Consider the following 21,001-nt stretch of genomic DNA (forward strand, 5'->3'; position numbering starts at 1 on the left):
CACTGTTGGTTCCTTGTACATTTTTCTTTATTTCACTTTTCATAGCCTTCACTTTTTCTTCTATTTTTCAACCATACTCAACCATTTCTGTGAGCATCCTGATTACCAGTGTTTTGAACTGTGCATCTGATAGGTTGGCTATCTCTTCATCTCTTAGTTGTACTTTTTTCTGGAGCTTTGATCTGTTCTTTCATTTGGGCCTTTTTTTTTTTTTGGTCTCCATTCACCTGTTACATAATAAGGGTCAGAGCCTTAGGTGTTCACCAGGGCAGGGCAACCCCTGTTGCTGTGTTATGACACTTCATGTAGGGGAGGTGTGCGACAGGGGACAATGCTGCTTGCTCCCCTCTCTGCTGAATTTGTCACTTCCACTGCTCCCCACAAGCAAGTTGGGCCCTTCTGGTGCTGGTTCCCGGGTGGGTGGGCTTGTGTACGTTCTACACCCTGTGGGTCTCCCCAGCAAACTCTCCTTCGAGGATGGTAGTTTCTCCTGCCACCTCAATCCCCACGGGCTTTTTCACTCAGAGGTTTTGATGCTTTAGTTCCCTACACTGGAACCCTGGGTTCCAGTCTCGCTCCCCACAGTCTGTCTTGCTCTCCAGGTCTCCTCCCAGTTTATCCGCCTGCAAATATGGGACTGCTGGTCTGCCAGACCCACCTCACCTGGTCCTCCAGCTACTTCCTTGCTGTGAGTCCTTTCTGCCTTCGGGGTTATTCTTCCCTTTTCTTGAAAGCATCACCTGTTTGCAGCCAGTTAGCTGTGTTGGCTCATTTTATCCCTGTGGGATCCCGTGAGTCTGACAGCCTTCCTGCCTGCCTTCATTTCGTCCCGCCTTCGTCCCTTCAGTGCAAGCTGGCAGTGTTTCTACTGGTATAAAATTCTGAAAGCCCTTATTGGCCTCAGACAATTCACATGGGTCCAAACTCACTTCTACATTTTTAGGTGCTTGGTATTGTAGTATATCCCACTTCTGGTACCAAAAGCTGTATTTATCAGGGTCTGCTAGGTTTCTTTCCATTCTCTCTCTCTCTCTCTTTCTCTCTTTCTCATCATCAATAATTTTGTGGAATCTGCTCACATGGTTGTGGAGCTGACCAATCAGAATTCTGCAGGGCAGGCTGGCAGGCTAGCAGTGTTGGCAGTAATAGTTGTAGCTGTGAGTTGGAAGGTGGTCTGGAGGTCAAATTCCTTCCTCTTTGGAGGTCTTCTTTTCAGTCTTTTAATGCCTTTAGCTCATTGGATGAGGCCCACCAACATCAGGAAGACTAATCTCTTTTACTTGAAGTCTAATGATTTAAATGTTAATTATGTCTAGCTTTAACCTGCATGGCTCAGTTGGTTGAACTTTGTCCTAAAAAATGAAAGGTCACTGGTCTGATTTCTGGTCAGAGCATATTCCTGGTCCCAGGTTGGGTGCATGCAACAGTCAACTGATTGAGGTTTCTCTTGCACATTGATGTTTCTTTCTCTCTTTTTCTCCCTCCCTTTCCCTCTTTCTATAAACAAACAAACAAACAAATAGATGTTAATTGCATGTAAAAAATATCTTTATGCCCTGAGGCCCTGGCCAGATGGTTCAGCTGGAGATAATGCTCCTATACAGCAAAATGTTGTGGGTTTGATTCCCAATCAGGGCACATACCTAGAGTGTTGGTTTGATCCGTGGTCAGGGAGTGTGCAGGAGGCAACCGATCGATGTTTCTCTCTCTGTCTGTCTGTCTCTCTCTCTCTCTGTGTATATTTCGTGCTCCCTCTTTCCCTTCCTCTGAAATCAACAAACATATCCTTGGGTGAGAATTTTAAAGAAATGTTATACACCTTCACAACAACATTGAGACTGGTGTTTGACAGCCTAGCTAAGTTGATACATAAAATTAGCCATCGCTGTTTCTAATAAAAACATCCTGTTGATGGTACTTGGCTTAGGTAGTTGAACCAGAAAAATGGTATTAGCTTTATTTAATGGGTCTCAGGAAATTAGTACATTGTATGCAGTGAGAAACTTTTAGCATTGATGGTTAACATGTACAATAGTCTTTATTAAATTAGTGGCTTTTATTTTTAAAACTGACCATTTATCCATTTTTAAGATGAGAAAAGAGAGTCTCAGTAGTGTGCATACCATGTCGGAGGCTGGATTTCAACCTGCTTGCCCTGCTGATCCACTGTGTCACACTGCCTGTCCGTTAGTTGTTCGTGTGCATGGTGACTGTGTAAAAGTTGTCGGCTTGGAGGAAGCCTAAGATGTTTAGAGGTGGTTTATGAAGTATTATAGTACAGTGAAGGAGAAGTAGAAAGTATGTATCTTTATGATGTCAGATTTTTTAAAGTATTATTTTATTTAGATATAATTGATGGAAATCATTGTATTAGTTTTAGGTATACGACACACGGACTTGTTGTATGTTGCAAAATGATCATCACAATAAGTTTGGTCCAAATCCATCACCACACGGTTACAAAGTTTTCTCACAGTGAAAAATTTGCTCCCCTCTCTTTTTCCACACAGTGCAGAAGGGTTGGTTCCCTTTTCTCCACATCCTCACCAACACTTGTGATTTTTTTGTGATCTTGATGATATCCATTCAAACAGGTGTGAGTTAATAGCCCAATGTGGTTTTAATTTGCATTTTGCTACTGATTGGTGATATTGTGTACCTTTTCATGTTCCTGTTGGCATCTGTATGTAACCTTGGAAAATGTCTATTTGGTTCGTCTGCCTGTTTTAAAATCGGATTGTTAGGGGTCTCTTTTGAGTTGGGAGCAATCTTTGTATCTTGTGAATATTAATCCCTTAAGAGTGGATGATTTGCACGTGCTCTCCCACTCGGCAGGCTGCCTTTTCATTTTGTTGGTGGTTTCCTTTGTTGTGCAGAAGTGTTTTAGTTTGATGTAGTCCTACTTGTTTATTTTTGTTTTTGTTGCTTTTGGTGTCAAATCCAAAAAAATCATTGCCAAGATCACATTAAGTAGCTTACCCATATGTTTGCTTCTAGAAGTATTATGGTTTCAGGTCTTAAATGCAAGTTTTTAATCCATTTCGAGTTGATTTTTATGGTATAAGGTAAAGGTCCAGTTTCATTCTTTTGCATGCAGCTGTCTGATTCTTTTTAATCTTTAGAAAAAAATTTAAATACAGAGAAGTGCAAAGAATAATATGGCAGGCATCTTTATATCTATGATTCAGAGTAAACAAATACTGAATTATCTTTAGATTTTTTGATAAATGAAAAAAAACCCTGATACCACTGAAATTTTCTCTACATCCCCTCAATCCCATTTTTCTCTTCCCATCTCCCTTTCTTACATAGACAGAACTCTTACTATAAATTTCACATGTTCTTTCACATTTTTATACTTTTGTATTCAATATGTGTGTTAGTACAAACATCTTTACAATAATGCTTCCATTTTAAAAAATTAACACATAAGTATATATGTTATAAATATAATTTCATGTGCATTAATAAAATTTCTTATTCATAAACAATATAATTGTTAACATTTACAAAACAGCCTTGGTTCTAAGAACTTTAAGTGTATTAATTTATTTTTTATAACAGTACCATGAGTTACTTACTCTTATTCTCTCCATTTTATAGATGAAGATACTGAGGCACAGAAAGATTAAGTAACTTGCCCAGGGGTCACGAGCTCTGTGGCTGCACCACTGTCACTTATAGGTAGCATTGTTTAAGTGTTAAAAATCAACTTAAATAGATGCTATCCTATTATACCTAACATTGTAAAAGTTTTCACTCGGCATTGCTCCTGCCATGCTGTTCATTCTGATAACCATTGATCTAGTTAATTCCATTCCGGTGCTCTGTGTTACGGTTTTATCATACAACTATACCATCTTTTCTTTATCCATTCTCATACCGGAGGCGGTCCATTCTTCGTTTCTCCACGTTATAAGAAAATGCTGCAGTGGACACCCCTGTACTCGTCTTCTTGTGTACTCACGCGAGACTCTCTCTGTGCCATCCGCCTGGTGGTAGAGTAGCTGGGCCAAAGGGTATTTATTTTTTCAACTCTTATAGCAATTGGCAGCCTTCTCTCCCAGATAGTCATGTCTCATTTTACAGTTTACACTCCCAATAGTGAGAGATTGAATATGCAGACAGCAGTGACCAGATCATATATAATAACAGAACCCTCACCTGCAAAAACCTGCCTAGGAAACCAACCATTGCCTTCAATGAGCAGCCCAGGAAGCCAGCCTGCTATATCTCTGTCAATAACTTCTGTAACTGTCAGCACCAAATGGCCAGGGCTTGATTGATAACTGTTAGCTTCTTCCAATTTAGGACCAATCAGAGAAAAACAAAGGGGCATATTTGAAAGTTTCTAAGACAGTAGATCTTAACATTTCTTATCCCAAGGGGAAAAACAACTTGTAACTATGTATGCCCGTGGATGTTAACTAGAATTATTATGGTAATCATTTCACAATATGTACAATCATCGGATCATTGTGCCGTATGTGTGAAACTAATACAATGTTAAGTGTTGACTATACCTTAATTGTCACCCCAAAGAGGGGAAAAGCAAAATACCCACCCCTAACCAATCACACAGGATGCTTGGCTTCTACTTAGTCCACCTACAGCGTCTCTGTGCCGGCAGCATCCAGTCTGTACACCCGAGCCTTCCCCTTCTTCTGCTTTAAAGCTTTTTCACCTTCTGCTGTTTTGAGTCTCTGCTAAGATATAAATGACAGTGGCTGACTCCTTTGCTATAGCAAGTTCTGAACAAATTGCTTTTCTCAACTTTTGCTTATTTCCACGTGATTCCCATTGTCATCTCATAGCTTACCTTTCCACTAGCTTTGTATGGGCTAATAACATCCCATTAGTATTCTCCGACTTTTAAACCTACTCTAGTCCGATGGGTGAAATGGGAAATCAGTGCTGTCTTTTCGTTGACTGACCATTAGTGGAAGGGAGCCATTGTATGGCAGGTCTTTCCAGAGGTGGTTAAGAGATTCATAGAAAGGAGTTATGACATTACCCTTTAAGATAGGCGAAGATATAAATATCAGATGATTTAGCTTTATTCATTTCTGAAGGGGGGTTAGCCTAGAACCATCGTCTTAACCTTTTTCTTTTAAGAACAAAAAGGTTTGTGTTTTTTTTTCTAAATGAAATTTTAAGCAGTGCTATAAACAAGATGAAAACTGGAGTGAGTGCCTCAGGTAAAACAGTCAGTAGTATGGCTCTGCCTCCCTGGCCTTCCCGGCCACCAGTTCAGCTGTCACTCTGTGTCGGGACCCTGGGGCTGGGCGGTGACCTGCCTCTGGGTGCCTTGATGAAATTTCATTTTCATCACTTGTAACCTCAGTGGAAAAGGGGAACTGGATAAACTCTACAAGACTTTGGGCTAAGCATATTCTGTTTCTTTGGTTTTCTGACAGGCAGGAATTTGTAGATGCCTACGTGAATTATATCTTCCAAATCTCAGTTCACGAATGGTACACAGCATTCTCCAGCGGCTTCCTAAAGGTGTGTGGTGGCAAAGTGCTTGAGCTCTTCCAGCCTTCGGAATTGAGGGCCATGATGGTGGGCAATAGCAACTACAACTGGGAGGAACTAGAAGAGGTAAGCATGAGAGCGCTGTTGCTCCCTCCAGGGAAGCAGCGGCGGCCTCGGCAGGCGTGCCCAGAGCCCGGTCTCCTCCGAGGCGTGCACGCTCCAGTAGGATGTGGAGGCCTCCTGCACCTTCGTGGTTATTTCTTACTCTCAGATGAAAGCTGTACATCAAATGTCCACTACAGTCCTCTTCTGTAAGACTGTCTTCCTTTTGTCTTTTGGGGCAGACTGCTGTCTACAAGGGCGATTACTCAGCCACACATCCCACTGTGAAACTATTTTGGGAAACATTTCATGAGTTTCCACTGGAAAAGAAGAAGAAGTTTCTCAGTGAGTATCAGGATTCTCAATATGGCATTTGTCCACCTTTTACCTTTGGACGTGGTGTAGGATGATAGACTCTGTAGGTAAAGTTCTAACTCTTCTAAATGGTAATCAGTAAATAAACATGTATACTTTGGTCTTAATGATGTCTCAGGCGAGATGCAGGCTGTTAATCCATAGTAGTTGCCTAAGAGGAGGGGCTGCCTGAAAGAAAGAAAAGGAGCAATCTTCAGTTACTCTAAAAACACTAGTTATTTTTATGTTAATGATTCTTGTGTCACACCGTTGCAATCTAACTGGATTAACTTCCCTTTTCTCTCTAGCCTTTTGAAAATATTACAAAGTGTCATTTGCCAATGTAACTTGTGAGATGTGACTTATAATAGCTTTATAATTGTGGTATAATTCATGTATCACACAATTCACCCATTCGAAGTGCACCATTCAGTGGTTTGGAGTATATTCACTGGGTTGCAAAACTGGCAATTTTAGAGCATGTTCATCATCTCAAGAAGGTGGCCCATACTCACTAGCGATCATTACCCAGTTGCCTTCTGCCTCACCCATCTGCCTTCTGTCTCTGGATTTGCCTCTTCTGAACATTTCAAATAAAAGGGGTTATTTGGTCATTTGTGACCACCTGGATGACATTTGAGAAGGGGAAAAGGCACCTGGAGAGGAGCAGGAGGTCTCATTTACATGAATGAATTCAGCCTTTTAAAAATCATTGAAATCTTTGTGTCAGTGTATAATCAAAGTTAGAAATTAGCCAGTAAATGGTATAAAACTTTTATCCATATTAAAAAACAGGACTTGAAAAAAGGCAATCTTTTTGATTTATAAGAATGAGCATATATTAATAATACATAATTTACTCCAGATTCTCCTGCTCTCATGGAGCAGGGCAGAGGGGACATGGGGATCGTACATGCTGCTTAACGAGAGCCCTGCTTCTCCTCCACACAGGTCTCTCTGCTCTCAAGAAGCAATGGCATGAGAGTCGAAGGGCAGGTTAAGGTTTGCCAGGGGAGCTTGCAGGGCTCTGAAAATCGAGAGAAACCTGCTCATGGTCCCAGGGACTTCCTTAAAAGAAGACACTGTTTCTGCTTAGAGACCATTAGACGTATAGAAAATGTTTTAACCCTGTAGATTTTGGCAAGGATGTTTATATATTACAGTTGCAGGCAGTGGCAGGTGATTCGAAAGTGCCCCTGACTAATGTATTATGTGGGAATTTTCGGCAATTCAACCAGGAGGTTATTTAGTGTTAGAAAACAGGGAAGGACAGCTGGGTTCGTCTCCCTCCTTTTTTGCTAAGTCACAGGGTAGGTCACAAGAGTGAAATGTCTTATATAATGTCACTGTCAGTTCTTGCTAAGAAACATGGAGAGAGAGAGAGAGACAGGGAAAGGAAAGCAAATAGACCCCAAATGGAAATCCAGTAGCCAAGGTGGTGTAAGTACCAGGCACTTCAGATGTGAGCAGACCTCGAGGTCAGGCACACCGCCGCTTCCCGGTCCCCCTGGGGCCAGCTCCTCTTCTCCGGTGCCAGTGGGCCCTTTCCTCTCTGATTGTCATTGAGGCTCATAGCATGTATAAGGGCTCATGTTTGACTGAGGGTGTTCTGAGCATTGTGTGGATTATTTGTGTCTGCGTAATCAGGGTCCCAAATTAGCCAGTGAGTAGTATAGCATTCTCATTCATAGAAAGCCAAGAGAGGATTTGAAAGGCAGTCTCTTACTTCATATGAGTGAGCACATATTAATATTGATGATGCACTTATTGCCACATAAAAGTGATTGCACTCCTCACATGAGCCACATGGTGTCATGCTTTCCTCTCTGTTCAGGGAGGACTGCTGGGAGCAGCTAGCAGCTCCCTTCGGTGGAGCCAGCCAGCTGGTAATGCCAATTCCCTTTCTCCCCAGTGTTCCTGACGGGCAGTGACCGGATCCCCATCTATGGCATGGCGAGCCTGCAGATCATCATCCAGCCCACAGCCAGTGGAGAGGAGTACTTGCCTGTGGCCCACACGTGCTACAACCTTCTCGACCTTCCCAAGTACAGCAGCAAAGAGATCCTGAGTGCGCGGCTGACCCAGGCCCTAGACAACTATGAGGGGTTTAGTCTGGCCTGAGCTCCCCGCCTCCCCAGGTGGCCCCAGATTCCCCTTCCTTCCTCAGTGTGCACATTGAGGCCTATACAGAAAATCATGGGGAGTGAGTTCTATTTTTTTATTGTATAAGTGGGTTAGGGAACTTTTGAATCCTGAACCTGGTTGATGTATTTCTGGGGTTGTGCATAGTAAGCAACCTTCTCGAAAAATCAGGGGTTGGGGATGAGGTGAAAAGTTGGCTCTTGTATGAGAGGTGTTGTTGTTCTTAAACGAAATCACTGAGTGCTTCTTGCACTTGTGAACATGTTGCACTCTGCTGGATAAAATGGCAGTGGGTCTTTAAACTGTCATTTCCCAAATGTCTCTCAGTCCTGATTTTCCTCACACTGCTTCCTGTCCTTCCTTCTCTTGCCATTCTCCTCAGCAAGAACGATTTTGACTCATCTGTCCTTTCTTAGCTGCACACGCAGAACGTCTCCTCTCTCTGCAGCCTTGGAAATACCCCTGGCTTGTTGTAGCTGATTCTATGAGGACTCAGGAAGAAAGGACTACTTCAGAAAATTCCCAGTTCCAGCAAACTGAATCCAGGTCCATTACTTTGGCTGAACTCTTGAGAAGTTATGGGAGCCTTTGTGAACGTATCTTGCTTTTTAAAATGGTTCTTGAGGGATCAGCAATCTTTCTGTGGCTCTGCCTGATCCAGGGCCTCCTTAAAGATGTACAGAGCCACTTAGAGTGGCAGCTGAGTCTAAGGTGGTTTTGTTGTTCAGCCAAGTTCCTCGCCTTGACAAGGCAAGGAGATAGGCCCAGCCTCTTCTCTTACCTTGCTTTTGGAGCAAGTAGAATTAATTTTTTCTTAGAGTATCTTCTCCAAGAAAAGTAGAAATAATAAATTTCTTGCTCTGTCCGCTACTACTTTCTCTTTCCTCCCTCCCTGCCTTTTTGCATTTTCCTATCTTCTCCCTCCCCTACTTCACTTTCTGCCACTTTGTCCCATTAGTTGTTCCCTGACCTGATGCTCTCTTCCTCTTCTCTCCTACTGGGTGCATGCAGTCTACTTTTTAAAAAAAGAAATTCTATTTAAACTATAAAATTTCTACTCAAATTTTTTTCTGCCCTAATTACTAAGACTTAAGGACATTCTTTATTATAGAAATTTTGTTTATTGCATTTGAAATGTTTGTTTACAGTGGGATTTCATGGGGGATTGTGTTTAAAGCAAACATGTATTTCAAAAATAAGGACATGCTCAACCTTCTTCATCATGGGGTAAGAAAATTCTATATGATCAAAGAATCTATGTCATCTTAATTTTAAATTCCTAGTCACTAGAGAAAAGACTTATTTATATAAAATAAAGTATTTATGAACCATGACATAGCATTGATCTCAATGAAGGAATATAGATTTTTGCTTTTGTTTCTTGTTTTTAAAACTTACTACAATTGCTGAATTGGTAGTTTTGCAGTCTTTATAATATAAGATTAAAAAGAAGATATACAGTTATATGAAATGTTTATTTTCTATGTGTGTGCATATAGTTCAATATTATGCAATAAATTTGGTGTTTTAACTTAAAAAAACTACTTCTTATCGTACTTGCAGAATGGGTAACTTACTTTCAGTAGAAGAATTAAGTCATGCACCCAAGTGATCTAATAGAAGGTCAACTTTGGTTCCAGCCATAAGAAAGCAGAAGCAAGTGCTGGGCAAATGGAAAGGACAGCAGGGCAGGGGCCCAGGGCATAGGACATGGAGGGTGAATGAGATTTCTGCAGGTCGTGATGGGTGAAAGGCTGTTTCCCGTGGAGAGGAAGGCCCAAGCAAAGGCTTGAATGTGGTACATACCTAGCGAAGGGCCAGGAACAATTTGCAGGGAGCATCTGAGGAAACAATAGAATAATGGTGACTATCACTAGGAGAAAGAAGGTAGGCTTAGGTTTGAGGAACCAGGCTAAGCACTGGAACTTTAATTATAGTCAAGATTTGTTAAAATGTCCAGAGCCTTGGGGTGAGGGGTTGGAGGCAGTGATCTGACTTGAGGTTGGTTTTAAGAAGAAATATGTGGATGCAGGTACAGTCGGAGGAAGTGACGTTGGAAGGGCAGAGCAGACAGACAGCCACTGCAAGCAGCGAGGTGGCAGCAGTGGAGAGAAGGGGGGGCACGGACAGCGGAACGGGCAGAGGCAGTGGAGCCTTACAGGGAAGGAGGGAGGAAGGTGGTCAGGGCGACCGAGGCTCCTTAGCCCACTCACACGCACCACAAGTGTGAGCGTGCAGCCACAAAAGGAAGGGATTTTCCCATAGATTTTATAGACGGTAAAAACTGTAGTATTTTACCAGACTTAATAGATAGTTTAAGGAGGTGGTCAAGAGAGTAGTAGGTTTCCATTAATAAGTCACATTCAATGAACATTTAAGAGCACACGTCAGTGCCAAGTTTGAAGGACAAAAAGAAAAAAAGACCACCACATTTAATTTTGAATGAAACTAGCCAAGTTATTTTAAGTTACTGGGCCTGAGAATTTTAATCCATGAAATAAGGGCATTGGACCAGATAATTCCTAAGGTCCTTTGAACTCTAAAATTCCATCACTGGGAACAGTGCCTGCCCACAGAGATGCCCAATAAATACTTCTAAATATTTGCTGCATGAGTGATATTCTGTGCTGCTTCTAAAACACTATGATTTTTCTGGGGTATTTTATGTTTTCCCTTCATCACTTACTACTTTAGAAGGCTTGTCAGATAAGTATTTCTGGATTTAACTACATGCTTACCCTCCCTTTTCGGCACACCTTAGGAAGTTTTTTCACTGTTTCAAGGTGTCTACCAATTTAAAGAAACTGACAACTGAAAGGGTAATGTAGGCAACTTGGCAAATCGAAAGCTCAACCTACTCCACATGAGAGCCATTTGAGGACTTAATCATCCTCTGTTAATAATCCTGGAGATCAGAGTCTGGCAAACTAAAATGGGGTTGACGTTATTTAAAGGGTTGAAAGTTTTTTTTTTTTTTTTAAACAAAGGATATGAGACAGCAATTGTATGGCTTCTAAAGCCTCACATATTAATGCCTGGCCCTTTACAGAAAAAGATTTGCCAACCCCTGTGAGACCAGACATGTTGGAATCACAGTAGTGGAGTGGCTAACCTTACCAAAGTCTTAGGAAGAACGTGGGCCGTAGTTTGAGGCTGAACCAGAGGACAAGTGTGTGGACGTTTCTGCCACAGAGGTTAAGAAAATCAAGCTTTGTCTAACCTACAGAAGGGGATACCAAGGTTTTGGAAGTTATCATAGCTACCACATATTGATTGTGTGCACACAATCAGTTGAAATTATCTAATCAGCAGAGTGAAAAGAAAAGAATGAAAAGGAATAAAAATACCTTCAGGACTTAGGGACACTAAAGAGAACTAATGTGGATATCACTGGAGTCAGAGAAGAGAGGAGAAAGGGGTAGAGAGCATATTTAAGGAAATGACTGAGAACTCAAACCTGTGAGATGTTTGAACACTCAAGTTTATGAAAACAAAGGCACTCCAAAATTTCAGTCACATGCTTTTCTAAAATAAAAACCAGAACTTTAAATCAGAAAGAGGAAAATAATTATCTTATACAAAGGAACCTACATAGGCCTATCAGCAGATTTTTCCAGCAGAGACCTTGCAGGCCAAAAGAGATTGAAATGATATATGTAAGTACTGAGAGGGAAAAAACTGCTACCAACCAAGTACTTTACCCAACAAAGTTGTTCTTGAGAAATGAAGGTGCAGTAGACTTTCCCTAACAAAAGCTAAGAGAGCTCATCATCACCGGACTTATAAGTAAAGCTGAAAGGAGTTCTTCAAGCTGAAATGAAAGGATTCTAATTTGTAGCATGAAAACAAAATGTACCACACGCTGGTTAAGATAAGTATATAGTTAGACTCATAATATTCTAATACTATAATTTGGGACCTGTTAACCATTTAACTGCAGTAGAAAGGTTAAAGGACAAAGTATTAAAAATAGCTCTAGTCACAATAATTTATTAAAGTATACACAATATAGAACATGTAAATTATGACATCAAAAACAAAAGGGAGTAAAAGGGTGGAGTTTTTATGTGTGATCAAGGGTTAATTATTATCAGCATTAAATAGACTGTTACAGCTATAAAATGTTTTATGTAAGCCTCATGGTAACCATAAAACAAATCTTACAGTAGAGTCACAAAAGATAAAGAGAAGGGAATCAAAGCATACCGAGATTGAAAATCCTTAATCCATGAAGCAAGGCAGCAAGGGAGGAAGGAGCAAAGAAACTACAGAATAGATGAAACAGGAAGATGGCATTAGAAATCCATACCAATAATTAAACGTAAATGGACTGAATTCTCAAATAAAAGGCAGAGTAGCTGGGTGGATTTTTTTTTTAAAGACCCAATTATATGCTGCCTACAAGAAACTCATTTCAGCTTTAAGAATGCACATAGGCTGAAAGTGAAGGGAAGGAAAGATACTCATGCAAGTAAAGACCAAAAGAGAACAGGAGTAACTATCAGAAAAAATATACTTTAAGCCAAAATGGTAACAAGACAAAGAAGATCATTATATAATGTCATCGACATTATATATATGTCATTATATAATGACAAATGTGTCCATTTGTCAACAAGATACAACTGTAAATATAACATGCACCCAACCTTGGGGCACCCAAATATAAGAAAATACTAATAGATCTAAAGGGAGAAACAGTAATACAATAATAGCAGGGAACTTTTAGCCCAGTTTTATAACCCACTTAAAAAAATGTTTTTAAAGATTTAAAATTTATTTTTAAAGAGAAGTGAAGGGAGGGAGAAAGAGATGGAGAGAAACATCAATGTGTGGTTGCCTCTCATACTCCTCCTACTGGGGACCTGGCCTGCAACCCAGGTATGTGCCCTGACTGGGAATTGAGTGCATGACCCTTTGGTTCGCAGGCCAGTGCTCAATCCACTGAGCCATACCAGTCAGGGCTCTAGCCCACTTTTAACAATGGCTAGATCATCTAGACAGGAAATCAACAAAAACACTGAACCCGAACCATTTATTATCAAATGGGCCAAACAAATATATTACAACAGCAGTAGAACACATTGTTTTTAAATGCACACAGAATTCTCTCCAAGACAGGTTGTATAAGAAGTCACAAATAAAAGCTTTAGTAAATTCTAGAAAATTGAAATACTAAATATCTTTTCCAACCACAATGGTATGAAAATGGTAGAAAGCAATAACAGGAAGAAAGCTGAAAATTCATAAATATGTGGAAATTACTCAATATACTCCTGAATAAACAATGGGTCCAAGAAGAAATCACGAAGGAATAATGATCAGAGTCCCTCCTTAGTTCCCTCCTTATCTGTGGGGAACATGTTCCAAGACCCCTAGAAGGTGCCTGAAATGGCTGGTAGTACCAAACCCTATACATACTCTTTCTTTCCTATACATACATACACTTGATGGTATCTCATTGGCACATCCTAATTGCCACCATCACTACTTTTGTGCTTTGGGGCCAATATCAAGTACAGGAACACAAGTACTGCAATACCTTGAAAGTGCATCTGATGGCTAAGACAGCTACCAAGTGCCTAGTAGGCAAGTAGCTTGTACAGTGGGCATGCTGGACAAAGGGTTAATTCATGTCCCAAGTGGGATGGAGCAGGGTAGCATGAAATTTCATCATATTACTCAGAAGGGCACACAATTTAAAACTTATAAACTGTTTATTTCTAAAAATTTCCACTCAATGTTTTTGGACCACAGTTGACTGCAGGTAACTGAAACCAAGAAATCATGAATAAGGGCAGGACTACTGTAAAAAAAAAAAAAACAACCCAACTTTATTCTAATAAAAATGGAAACACAGCATACCAAAACTTACAGGATGCAGCAGCAGTAGTTTTAAGAGAGGTTTATAGCAATAAATATGCTAAGAAAAAAAAAAAGACATGTCAAGCAACCCAACTTAATACCTCAAGGAATTAGACAAAGGAAAACTAAGTCCAGAGTTAGTGGAAGGAAGGAAATAACAATTATCAGAGCATAATAAATATGAAATGGAGACCAGAAAAACTATAGAAAAGGTCAACAAAAGTAAGAGCTGGCATTTTAAAGATAAACAATCAAAACTTTAACTAACCTGAGAAAAATGAGGAGACCCAATCAATAACATAAATGAAAGAAGGAACATAATAACTTTCTTCTTTCTTCCACAGAAATACAAAGAATCATAAGAGACTCTTATGAATAATCATTTGCCAACAAATGTGATAACTTAATTTTTAGTACCTAATTAGAAGAAACAAAGTTCCGGCCAAGATGGAGGCATAGGTAGAAACCCTTCACTGCCTCTCACAACAAAAGGAGGATAACAATCAATCTAAAATCAATAAACAACCAGAAGCACCAGAAAAATCAAACTGCATGGAACTTTGACAACTGAGGAATTAAAGAGAAAATCCACCAGAACAACCAGACCCGTGCGCCAAGACAAAGAAATGTGGCCCAAATGAAAGAACACAGCAAAACCTCAGAACTAAGTGATGAGGACATTGCCAACCTAACTGATGGGGAATTTAAAGCCCTGGTAATCAAAATGGTCACAGAACTGATTGAGCTTGGTCAAGAAATCAAAGAACAAATGAAAGATACCCAAAATAAAATAAAACAAAATATTCAGGGAACCAACAGTGACAAGAAGGAAACCAGAATTCAAAGCAACACTTTGGAACAAAAGGAAGAAATAAACATCCAACTGGATCAGAATGAATAAACAAGAAACCAAAAAAATGAAGAGAGTTTGAGGACTCTCTGGGACAACCTGAAATGTTCCAATATCTGAATTATAGGGGTGCCAGAAGGAGAAGAGCAACAGAAAGAAATTGAAAACTTGACTTCCGCCAAGATGGAGGCATAGGTGGAGACGCGTGCTTCCTCTCACAACCAAGTTTAGAGTCAACTAAATATTAGCAACAGAAAACACAGCCAGAACACAGAAAATTGAACTTTTCGGAAGTCTGATAATAACGAATGCTTCAGCCTGACCTGTAAGAGGGGCAAAACCAGCAGCTGTCGGAGTGGGGTTGCACAGGAAAACTCGGTCAGACGGACTCAGGAGCACAGAACCCAGGCGCAGCATTGCAACTGGTGGACCAACCCAGCCAGCGACCGTGGGGAACCAGCCAGGAAGCAGGGCCGAGATTTGACTGTGGTCTCGCATTCGGGCACAGATAGACCAGCCAGGGAGTGGGCAGTTAGACGGGACCCAGCAGGCCCCAGAGGGCGCTGCCATTTCCCCGCTCTGACCCCGCCTCCACATACAGCGTCATAACCCAGCGACCGGAGTGGCCCAGCCCGGGCGAACCTAAGGCTCTGCTCCTCACCCAGCTGCTCAAAACAGCAGAGGGGGTTGCCATTTCCCCACTCTGACCACGCCCCCACATACAGCATCACAACCCAGCGACCTGGGAGTCCAAGGCTCCGCTCCTCATACTTAATGGGTGCAAACAGACCAAAAATGTCTCAAGAAGATCTCAAAGCCCCAGAGCCTATAAATTTAAGCAATGAAGAAATAGCAAAACTCTCAGACACACAGTTTAAAACACTGGTGATCAGGATGCTCACAGAACTGGTTGATTATAGCCACAAATTAGAGAAACATATGAAGGCGAAGCTAATTGAAATGAATGGAATTGCACAGGAAACCAATAGCAATGAAAAGGAAACTGGGACTCAAATCAATGGAGTGGACCAGAAGAAAGCAAATAATGGCCAAACAGAAAAGAGTCAAGAAGCAAGAATTCAAAAAAATGAGGAGAGGCTTAGGAACCTTCAGGACATCTTCAAACGCTCCAACATCTGAATTATAGGGGTGCCAGAAGGGGGAAGAGGAACAGCCACCAGTGGAAAACTTATTTGAACAAATAACAAAGGAGAATTTCCCCAATCTGGCAAAGGAAATACCCTTCCAGGAAATCCAGGAAGCTCAGAGAGTCCCAAAGAAGTTGGACCCAAGAAGGAACACACCGAGGCACATCATCATTACATTAGCCAAGATTAAAATGAAGGAGAGAATCCTATAAGCAGCAAGAGATAAGGATACATTTACCTACATAGGAGTTCCCATCAGACTGTCAGCTGATTTCTCAAAAGAGACCTTACAGGCAAGAAGGGGCCGGAAAGAGGTATTCCAAGTCATGAAATCCAAAGACCTATAACCAAGATTACTCTATCCAGCAAAACTTTCATTTAGAATGGAAGGGCAGATAAAGTGCTTCTCAGATAAGGTCAAGTTCAAGGAGTTCATCATCACCAAGCCCTTATTATATGAAATGTTAAAGGGACTTACCTAAGAAGAAGAAGATAAGAAAGATGAACAGTGAAAGGACAGCAAGCTCACAGTTATTAAGAACCACACCTAAAACAAAAGCAAACTAAGAACAGCTAAATCAGGAGCAGAAACATAGAAATGAATATCACATGGAAGGTTAGCAACAGGGGAGTAGGAGAAGGAGAAGGAGAGAGAAGGTACAGAAAATAAGTAGCATAGACGGTAGGTAGAAAATAGAAAGGGGGGGAGGGTAAGAATAGTAGGGGAAATATAGAATCTAAAGAACTTGAGACACAATCATAAACTAAAGGGGGGAATGGTGGGGGAGGGGGTGTGCAGGGTGGAGGGGAATGAAAGGGGGAAATAGAACAAGTGTAATGGCATAATTAATAAAGTATATTAAAAAAAAGAAAAACAATGAAAACAAAAACTAAGGAAACAACCCAAACAGGATCAGAATCAGAGAAATCACATGGAAGGACATCACATAGAGGGAGTTCAGTGGGGAGGGGGAAGGGAAGAATGGAGGGGAAAAGGTATCGGGAAGAAGAAGCATAATTAGTAGTCATGAAATAGATGGGGAAAAATAAAAATGGTATAGGAAACAGAGAACTCAAAGAACTTATATGTACAACCCATGGACATGAACTAAGGAAGAGAATGCTGGAGGTTTGGGGGGGTCAGGTTGGAGGGGGATAATGGAGGAAAAGTGGGAAAACTGTAATGGCATAATCAATACAAATATTTTTTAAAAAGAAGAAACAAATTTTCAGAAACATACAACCTACCAAGACTGAATCATGAAGAAACAGAAAATCTGAACAGAACAATAATAAGGAGGGAGATCGAATCAGCAAAAACCTACCAATAAGAATATTTCAAGACTAGATGGTTTTGCTGGTGAATTCTACCAAATATTTAATGAAGAATTCCTGTCAGTCCTTCTCTACTCTTCCCCCAAAAAGCAGAAGAGGAGGGAATACTCCCTAATGCATTTTACATGGCCAGCATTACTCTGATACCAGTGCCAGATAGGACACTACAAGGAAGGAAAACTACAGAGCAATATCCCTCTGTCCCTCATGAATACTGATGTGAAAATGCTCAACAAATTAGTAGCAAACTGAATACAACAGAATATCAAAAGGATCATATATACTCTGATCAAGTGGGATATTATCCCTGGAATGAAAGGATGGCTCAACATAGGCAAATCAATCAAAATGATGCACCACACTAATAGAATGAAGGATAAAGTCATATAATCATCCCAATAGATACAGAGGAAGCATTTGACAAAATACAACATACTTTCATGATAAAAACTGTCAACAAATTGGGGATAGAAGGGACATTCCTCAACATAATAAAGGCCCACAGTTAACACTATACTTAGCAGCAAAACGTTGAAAGCTTGTTCTTTAAAATCAGAAGCAGGTCACAGGTGTCCACTATCACCCCTCCAATTCAACATAGGACTGGAAGTCCTGCTACAGCAATCAGTCAAGAAAAAAGGCATCTAAATCAGAAAGGAAGAAGTAGAATGGTCTTTGTTTGCAGATGATATGATTTTATTTAAAAGATCCTAATAACTCCAACAAAAGTTAGAAGTAATCAACCAACTCAGTAGTTATAGGATATAAAAATCAACATAGGGAAACTGGTTGTGTTTTTATATAACAATAAAATACGTGAAAAAATACAATAATCATATTCATAATGGCATAGAAACAATAAAATAGGAATAAATTTAAACAAGGTGAAAGATCTGTGCACTTAAAATGACAAGACTTTGATGCAAAGTACTAAAGACATGCCCTGGCTGGTGTGGCTCAGTGAATTGAGTGCCAGCCTGAGAACCAAACAGTTGATGGTTTGATTCCCAGTCAGGGCATGTACCTGGGTTGTGGGCCAGGTCCCCAGTAGGGGGCGTGCGAGAGGAACCACACATTGATGTCTGTCTCCCTCTTTCTCCTTCCCTTCCCCTCTAATACATAAAATCTTTTTTTAAAAGAAAAACAAGACAAAGAAATGGAAAGACATGTTCATGCATAGGAAAAGTTAATATTGTTAAAATGTCCATACTATCCAAAGCTATCCATAGATTCAATGCAATCCCTATCAGAATTCTAACCAGGGGCTGGGGCAGGAGGGAATGGGAACATGTTAGTCAAACAGTGTAAACTTCAAGGTATAAGATGAAGAAATTATGGGGAACTAATCAACATGGTAATCATGGCTAATAATGATGTATTATATACTTGGGAGATGCTAAGAGAGATCTTAAATGCTCTACCAAAAAAGAAGTAATTATGTGACATGATGGAGGTGTTAGCTAACTCTATGGCGGTAATTGTTTTATAATGTTTAAGTGTATCAAATCAACATGTGGTACACCTTAAATTTATACAGTGTTATATGTCAATAACATCTCAATAAAACTGGAAAAAATAAATGAAAGGGAACAAGAGTCAGATGCTAGTGAACCCGATGACAGAGGAATAGGTGGAGTAAAGGAAGGGCTTGTGACCAGAGCACCAACACCGACTCGTGGTGAAACCTCACGAACTGAATTTTGTGTTAGGGTCAAGCACAGGAGAGATGGTAAAATAAATGAAATACAAGCTGATCTCCAGAATTTTATCATTTCTTCCTAAAAAGAAATGTGTTAGTTTTCTCCAGTTTTCTTTGGATCTTAAAAATGGAACCGATTGGATTTTAATTGGATTGGATTTTAATTGGATTGGATTTTAGGGTCTTACATAAGTCCCTAAAATATATAAGAACGTGACACCCATATTGCCTTTGACATCTTCACTTTGTTAGTAGCCCAGGTTGCTTGAGTTGTGAGTCTTTTTGCTTGTGAATGTCTCCATTTTTAAGAGATGTCTTTGTGGGGCGTTGATAGGAGCCATCGGCGGCCCCCCTGCAGCCTTCTCTCAGCCAACAGGCTCCCACGAAGCCGAGGAGGAGCTTGTCCTAAGGAAGAAGAGGAGGGTAGTAGACCTTCGTGTCTTCAGAAAAGATGGACATCCTCTTGTAGATTAGATCAGGGGAGTTCTCCAGTTGGAAGTGACACAGAAGCCACCACAGCACCTTTCCAATCTGGGTTTCAAGGGATCAGTCAACATCAGGAGAGCAGAGCCTTCTGAAAGGTGTGGCAAACATTGGTCTCTGACCACAAGTCTCTGCTTTGGGATGCTTCTCCAGACTAGCTCAGACGTAGGTAGGGGCTGCTTGCCTGCACCTGAGGCAGGTTTTGGCTTGTGGTCTCCACCTGGAATGCCATTTGCTTGTGCAGTGAGACACCCAGATGTGTAAGAGAATAGGTGTTAGAGGAGGTGTCCACCCCATGGAGGGCAGACTGTTTGGATCCGGAATTAACCTGTTACTCAGATTAACTAATCCAGGTTTGGGTGCCATCTTTCGTCCCATAAGTGATGGAGCATGTATTCCTGAGGTATGTGTAGTGCGGAGAAAATTAGTTCAGATCTCATCTTTTTTTTTTCTTTTCAGTGTGGCTGGACGCTTGGCTAGGTGCATAATCACACGATCTTCAGATTAAACTGATTTTCCAGTGCCCAATCCCAGGGGAGGTGGATACGGTCCATGCTAATTACCAGTGCAGGACCCATTGGTGTTGAGCTTCCTGAGAAATGTAATTAAGAATGAAAACATACACACACTACTCAGACAGAGGCAAACACTAAACCAGATTAGCCTCCCAAGGTCACCTTTTCTTTGGGATTAGGAGAGGAAGAGAGCAAAATAACAGCTTTGGAAATACTCACCCCATTCCCCACGGTGTCACTTGAGGCCAGAGCTCTGGAAGGCAAAGGTCGACGGTGAGTGCCAACTAGGCACTGGCTCGTGGTCCCAGCAGGACAGGTTTGCCTTCACCAAAGCATCTCCGTGTTGTTAAAAACGGGTTTCCTGACCTTTTGTGCCTGGGCGTTCTCAGGAGCGTGGCTGTTTATGCAGCAGGCTCAAGGACTCTCAAGTTCAAGTCATTGGCAGACTTGGAAAGGAGACCTGGAATTGCTGGATTTCCCAGGTAATGGGGGCAGGGCTTCATTCTGCGGGACCGTGAAATCATTTGAACCCGAAGCTTGCCCTGTTGCTGGCCTAAGCAGTGGCAGCTTCGTTCTGCCACCCGTTCTCACCCTACTCCCCCCTCCCCGGGGGCTGATGTGGGGCACAGGTAGTCTCCTAGTCTCAGCCTTGCCCACAGGCTTGATGAAATGTGGTATGCGAATTAGGACCTTGCCAAAATTGGAGCAACTTTCCTCCCTGGGGTAAGCCTTGTTTTTAGTTGTTTAAAAATATACCCTGAGACAAAAATTTTAGGATAGCAGCTGACCCAGAAATCAGTTCAAAGGTTATTCTGTTCCTTTACTCCACAGAATTCAGGCCTTTCCACCTCAGTTTTGGCTGTCGGCTCAGACGGTTAATTCTTTTTACATGTCTGAGCAGATTTGGACCTCCCAAAATGTTTTGGTGAAGAAGCTGACGTAAAGGAATTGCACCCTGCTCTGTGAGGGAAGGAACATAACAAGCATAGATCCCTCTGAGAGAGCTGCATACAGGTTTCAATGCAATTTACTT

General features: G+C 41.1%; 1 protein-coding gene across 4 annotated transcripts in view; it reads left to right on the forward strand.

Moving 5' to 3' along the window:
• HERC3 (HECT and RLD domain containing E3 ubiquitin protein ligase 3) overlaps window positions 1-9,586 on the forward strand; it is a 105,658-nt gene extending 96,072 nt beyond the window's left edge. For 3 of the 4 annotated variants that reach the window (XM_037141071.2, XM_037141072.2, XM_037141073.2), the window contains 3 exons: window positions 5,418-5,601; window positions 5,820-5,922; window positions 7,844-9,586. In XM_037141071.2, coding sequence (XP_036996966.2) covers window positions 5,418-5,601; window positions 5,820-5,922; window positions 7,844-8,052 — 496 coding nt within the window. In that variant the 3' untranslated portion in view covers window positions 8,053-9,586. The remainder of the gene's footprint in view (window positions 1-5,417; window positions 5,602-5,819; window positions 5,923-7,843) is intronic. The other variant, XM_037141075.2, reaches the window with a different exon arrangement.
• Window positions 9,587-21,001: the final 11,415 nt, after the last annotated feature.

The sequence above is a fragment of the Artibeus jamaicensis genome, unplaced genomic scaffold (genome assembly GCF_021234435.1).
Source record: "Artibeus jamaicensis isolate MK-2021 breed Jamaican fruit bat unplaced genomic scaffold, CSHL_Jam_final contig_452, whole genome shotgun sequence".
NCBI classification, from domain to species: domain Eukaryota; kingdom Metazoa; phylum Chordata; class Mammalia; order Chiroptera; family Phyllostomidae; genus Artibeus; species Artibeus jamaicensis.